This window comes from Typha angustifolia, chromosome 10 (genome assembly GCF_048772165.1).
Source record: "Typha angustifolia cultivar Huaian chromosome 10, ASM4877216v1, whole genome shotgun sequence".
In the NCBI taxonomy this organism is placed as follows: Eukaryota; Viridiplantae; Streptophyta; class Magnoliopsida; order Poales; family Typhaceae; genus Typha; species Typha angustifolia.
In genome coordinates, this window is record NC_133248.1 from 12703651 (window position 1) to 12710048 (window position 6398).

The window sequence follows — 6398 nt, forward strand, 5'->3', positions numbered from 1 at the left end:
GACGTTCCCCCCTCTCCCCTTTCCCCTTTCCCCTTTCCCCTTTCCATCTTCTGAAGAAACCGGAGGAGATCAGATCCAGTGAACGGAGAATAAAAACAAGCGGGATAATTATGTATTTTAATATATTAATTTCCGTCAGTCAGCCATTCCGGTTCCACCACGGTCCAGGCCCACCAGGTCGCTTTTTCTGTGGACTCCCGCAGCAATAGTTTCCCTTCCCGCTTGATCTCATCCTTCGAAATAAGGGGGAAAAGAAACAACAGGCCATTAATTATTTGTTATTAAATTCGATCCCTTGCAAACTTTGGGAATCTATAAATATCTCCAATCCCTTGCTTGCCTCCTCATCATCTCAATCCATTCCCACTGATTGGCTTCTAGAACGAAAGGTTAATTTCAAACAACAATTCAACACGATGGCAGATCTGATACCAGGCCTTCCGGACGAAGTGGCGCGGGAGTGCCTCATCCGCGTGCCGTACGATCAGTTTCCCTCGGTCCGATCAGTTTGCCGACTCTGGATGCAGGAGGTGGAGTCTTCGTCGTACCACCGCCTGAGGAAATCCTCCGGCCTCACTAGACCGGTCATTGCCCTGGCCCAGGCCGAGCCGGCCTTGGCCCAAGCCGGCCCGGCGAAGAAGTATTCGTCTTCTACCACATCATACCGTCTCACTCTCTTCGACCCGGCCACCGGCACGTGGGACGTGCTGCCGGCTATCCCCGGCCTCCCCCACGGGCTCCCGCTCTTCTGCCAGCTTGCAGCGGTCGGACGAGAGCTGGTGGTGGTCGGGGGGTGGGACCCGGAAACGTGGACCGCCTCCGACCGCGTCTACGTGTACGACTTTGTTTCCGGGGCGTGGCGGAGGGGGTCGCCCATGCCCGGCCCGCGGCGGTCCTTCTTCGCGTGCGCGGCGTCCGATGCCGACCGGGCGGTGTACGTGGCGGGCGGCCACGACGAGGACAAGAACGCGCTCCGGTCCGCGCTGGCGTACAACGTGGTCGTGGACCGGTGGTTCCCCCTCCCCGACATGGCGATGGAGCGGGACGAGCCCCGGGGGGCGTTCCTAGGCGGCAGGTTCCACGTCATCGGGGGATATGCCACGGACGCCCAGGGGCAGTTCGGGCGCTCGGCGGAGGTGTTCGACGCCTCCGCGTGGCGGTGGGGCCCCGTGGAGGAGGGCAGGCTGGAGGAAGCAACGTGTCCGAGGACGTGCGTGGTGGCCGGGGACGGGAGGATGTACGTGTGCAGGGCGGGGCACGTGACCGTGTCCGAGGGAGCGGCGTGGAGGGTGGTGGCGGAGATGCCGGAGGAGGCCAGGGTGGCGTCGGCGGTGGCGGCGGTGGGGGAGGGCAAAGTGGTGGTGATGGGGTCGGGCTGCGACGGTGGGACCCACGTGGTTTGCGTATTAGAGGAGAACAAGATGAACAAAGAGGTGACGTGGACAAAGAAAGGGGCGATGCCGGAAGAGTTCTCGGGACACATCCAAGCCGCCTGTTGCGTCGAGATCTAAAAATGTAAATCTACTTTAATCATATAACACTCGCATCATCATCCTCTTCTCGTCTTGTATAATATATAAGTGATAAATTTTGGTCTTTTTTATTATTATTATTTTTGAAAGAGAAGTTTTCATATATATATATATATATATCTCTGTGCTCTTCTTTTCTTCCTTCTATGTCTAAATGATATCGAACAGTCATTTAAGATTAACTTCTATAAAAGATAAGAGAAGCATCCTGAGACTGTATGGTGCAATAGATGAGTCCATTGCATTTCAAAGATATATCATCAGTTTAGACGAGTCCATTGCATCGTGAGATTGTGTTCAGTGTTCGGCATCCCAATTCCCAAGTCTGCTTAGTCTGGGCTGGCAATACAAAAAGGACCTCCGCTCAGCCAAAATAGCGATATAATAATAATGTTCTCTTGAAACATGGGGCCACTACAACTACAAACTACAGCCCAGCCTACTTCCAATTTAATCTTTTAAACCACAACTGCTGCCTGTTTCAGTTCGTACCGCCGTTTGCAGTTGAAGTTAATAGAAGGTCAACCTTGCTTCCATTAGCTAGATTTCACGTCTCTGCTCATTTTATAATATTTCTTTTGGCATTAGTGAGAGGCCAAATGCCATTTGTTAAATTAAACTATGGTTTGACATGTACCAGGGAAGCAACAGCAAAATGCCAACACTACATTCATCTCCCCTAATTTCCCTCTCTCTCTCTCTCTCTTTTTAACTCTTTTCCTTTTTGTCGTAGTAGAATGGAGAAATCCTATCTGAAGGGTCGGCTATGGTGGAAGAATTCTACATTAATATCCCCTGACTTCACTGCCCGGCCAAAAGATCAACCTCTGATTTGGGTTCTTATATTCTCTATTCTATCCTTCTCTGACGTCTCTTCTTCCATCATCATCGACCGCAATGTTTTTGACTTGGCCTAAGTATATGTTCCGAAAAAAATTAATAAAACTTGAAAACATGCATGGTTAGACATGGATTAGAATTTGTTGTTAAACTAAAGATATTCTCAAAGTTGGGCTTTAATATTCCATATCCAGGAATTTTCAAAATGTAATAGTACCAAAGTCAACTATGCACACAGTGCACTCATCTCTTTGGTTAATTAATTGATTGCTACTGCCTTGATGACGACCATAGATTCAAATCACGCCAGTTACAGTGATATAGTTATCCAGGAGGGTAGTGAATCGAGACTAAATCGTGAATACCCATGCGTTACCCCTCGGTACGTTTCTTCTAGGGACGAAAAAGCGATGAGCAAGTGGAGAATAAGGTCCCCACTTATCCGTGATTTACTACTCAGTCCTTCTTGTCTCTCGATTGATGAAGGTTATTATCGCGACGCGACGTCGAATTTATCAAGTTATCCATCCATCTCTCTGCGTCATGATGATTGAGACGTGGAGTTTATCCTTGGAAAAGTAGGGCGAATACTTATACTGAGGACAGGGAACCGGGTAGGATAGCAGTTGGCCTTTTAAATAGGGTCGGAATATTTTATTTTATTTTTTAAAAATCTATATACAAGATTAACGTTAAGAAGGCCCAATAGATTAATTATAGCTTGATATGTTTTTAGATTAAATATGCTACAACTAAGACCTCAATAAACCATATTTTTTATTTCCTTATATCAAGTTAACCTTTAGGGAGTTTAATTATCTGCCCAAGGGGAACGTAGGGCCGTCAAATCCATAACGATAACAACTTTATGATAAGATATTTTTGTTTAGAAGAGACACACAACACAAGAGAGTATTTTAAAGCAATTGAAACAAGTGGCTGATAAGCACTTCCCTCTCGGATCGTTAAATGCTGTGATAAAATATGATGTCCATTTGAGGAAGATTTGACTTCCATTTTATTAAACAAACAGCTAATATCAATAGCAAGTTAATTATGACTGCTCGCTTAACAACTATCAATGGCTTTCGTCCAGAAAACTATAATAATTAGCTAGTGGACTTCTAGAACCAAATGCTTCATCTTTATTTATACATTGGGAGCCCACAGAACTTTATCGGCAAACCAAGTGCCCGGAATAATCTTAGGCTGCCTCCGTTTGTGAAATAATGTCGATATTATTATAGTTCTTTTTATTTTTTGTACTTTATCTCGGTGTAAGCTATTTTAGTATTTAGTAATATATTAATATAATATGTAATAGTTACGCTTCATATAATATAAAGTTAAAATAATAGTTTGATAAATTATAATTGATAAGAAGAAATTAAAATAGTAGAAATAAAAAGTTAAAATGATATATTTTTAAAGGTAAATAGTAATTAATAGATATAAAAATATTAGATGAAATATATATGACTATACCAGTATAAACCTAGTAGATATTATTATTTTAGTATACGAAGACTTATACTATAATAAATATATTTTTTATTTCATAAATGAACATAGACTTAGGTATATATATATATATATATTGCAAAATTTTGGTATTAAACTGAAAAATTAAGACCCTTTTTTGTGTGTAATGATCGGATTTAGATATCTTAAACTAGCCACGGTGGAGGTCAAATTTAGATTTTATTTAAAAAAATTAATGAGCCTAGATGGCCGAGCTCAATTATATATCTCAATTGAATTATTGGAGACTGTCACGTTTTACGCCTTTAATCCTTCAATCATCTTAACGATCATTGATATCGTGAACGTTAAAATGTCAAGCCTTTTCTCTGTTCTTCAACGTCTTGGAAACCTTGGCCTACTTGTTGTTAAATAAATATTAGAGACAATTCGTACTTCTAAACTTTCAAGCTTAGAATACGCAACTTCTTATTCGTCACTAAATAATTATATGAAGAAAACGTGCTAATATTTTGCATTTCTTAAGCAAGCAAAAAACTAACATCAGACATGCCCAATTCCTTAAGGCACTTAAATTTCGTAGTCTAATCTTCTATTCCATTATATAACTTCGTTTTGACATCTAATTCAAGAAGCATTTTGATATAAGACTAAGAATTTTATCAATTTATCTAGGCACGGCAAGAAAAGATGGAAGCCGAGATAAGTGGGAGAAGAAATTAAGAGATGATGTATGCCTTGAAAAATGCGTTGACAACTGTGTAATAGGACAAGAAAATAATAGAGAACTTATTCGCCTTGATCGAATTCAAAAGGTTCTTGAAGTCTTCTAGATCAATAAAACTTTTCAGCTTAAAGAGAACAATATTATAACTCACATATATACATCTAGTATATTTGGACTAGAGAAGAGAACAGAATAGTAAGAGTAAAGGATTGGATCTTGTATAATATGAGCTACCCCTCTCTAAATTGGCCAAATAGAAACGAGCTCATCAAACACTCAAAACAAAAGGAAAAGTAAAATAAATAAAAGAACTGCCTAAATATAAGTCTTGAAAATAAGTCTTACCAATTATTCAGTTATTCTAATAGATATTAAGGCTAATATTTGATGGACTTTTCCATTCAATAGTTTGAGTTTGTTGTGGTTCATTTACTGAAATAGTTAACTGACCCAATTATTCAATCTATTTATCGATAATTATTAATCTCTTTGTCTAACATATAGTTTATCTACTCATTTGTGATGGCCACAAAGTAAAGTATTCATCAGGTTGAGCTAAGTGGGCTCCAGCCGAGTTGTTCCAGGGCTGAGCTGGGTTAAATTGGGCTTAAGCAAGAGACCTTTGTTTGACGTGCTTTCTTTGAAAATCTCAGAATACCGTCAATTAATTAACATTTTATCCACCTTGACAGCTAATGTCTTAACATCATTCATAAATTTCAACTGTACATCTGCCCCCGGATTCAATGGCACTTTGTCTAACAAGTCAAATCCAGGTGTCATTCTCATGAACGAAGTAAAATTAAAGATCGCCATTCGCGTGCACTAAAACTTTAAGGCAAAGACAATGCTACAGCCATCGAGTCGGGGGGAAACAGCAGTCCTTTTGAGTTGCAAGATCTTATTGACTTTTGCACAAATGAAATGTCTAGACGTCAACGCAACTCTTCTGTCTCATTTTATAGTTTACTTCGCACTTAGGCTACAGAAGAGTCGAGCATCGCAACCATGGTGGTCAAACACAGAAGCATTACATTGTCGAGGATAGATGTTCAAAAGTATTAGTTGAAAAGGTGAATAAGAGCGGCCAAGACCCAAGAAGAGTAGTAAGATAAAAGAGGACAAGTCTTGTGATTTTGTGAGGTTAGAGGACCGGGTCAAATGAGCTGCTTGTTGGATTGTGATGCTTTTAACTGCACGTCTTCACTTATGTTCTCGTGCACAGAATCCTAACGTGGCTTGCAAGTCTACAGACTTGTATAGGCATGGACATTTCTACTTTCTGCTCTTGATCTGGAGGACGCCTGCCAAATATACGTGTCAAGGCAGCTCTTTGGCCATGGACAGTATTATATTAATAGATGCTTCTGCTCTTAGATGGGGCTTCCAAGTCTGCGACTTATGTTCACCTATTTTGGCTGCATACATAATTTCTCTCTTTGGCGTTAACGTGAAGATATCAAGTGTAGATATGGCCCACAAACTGACAGACTCGATCAAATCAACTGCTCGATAGTAGGAGGTTTAAATTAAGCTTTGGGAATTCTTGGCATTACCTTCTTAACTTTCACTACAATGAATAGATTCACATTTGACGTAATTCATCGGGACCTCTTAACACTTATAACCAGTATGCATTATCCAGAGGATGTGGTATGGTTAGCATACAGGCCTCCCTATGTATACCTTCCGATATTATAGAGAGAGAAGGGCGTTCGCTGTTTTTAAAAACGCATGGATCAGAGAAACTTCGTTGCATCCCCAATATAATGTTAACGAAATCTGGCGGAATGGTGGTAGAGACTAGAAATAATGTA

At 41.1% G+C, this 6398-nt stretch overlaps 1 protein-coding gene across 1 annotated transcript; it reads left to right on the forward strand.

The window, feature by feature from the left end:
- Window positions 1–93: 93 nt before the first annotated feature.
- Window positions 94–1673, forward strand: LOC140768119 (F-box/kelch-repeat protein At1g80440). Its single transcript, XM_073108237.1, has one exon. The coding sequence runs from the start codon at window positions 417–419 to the stop codon at window positions 1509–1511; it is 1095 nt and encodes a 364-aa protein (XP_072964338.1). The 5' UTR covers window positions 94–416; the 3' UTR covers window positions 1512–1673.
- The last annotated feature ends 4725 nt before the right edge of the window (window positions 1674–6398 follow it).

Bases quoted from the DNA above. Each gene is read 5' to 3' on its own strand.
- LOC140768119 (XM_073108237.1), top strand. From the start codon at position 417: ATGGCAGATCTGATACCAGGCCTTCCGGACGAAGTGGCGCGGGAGTGC.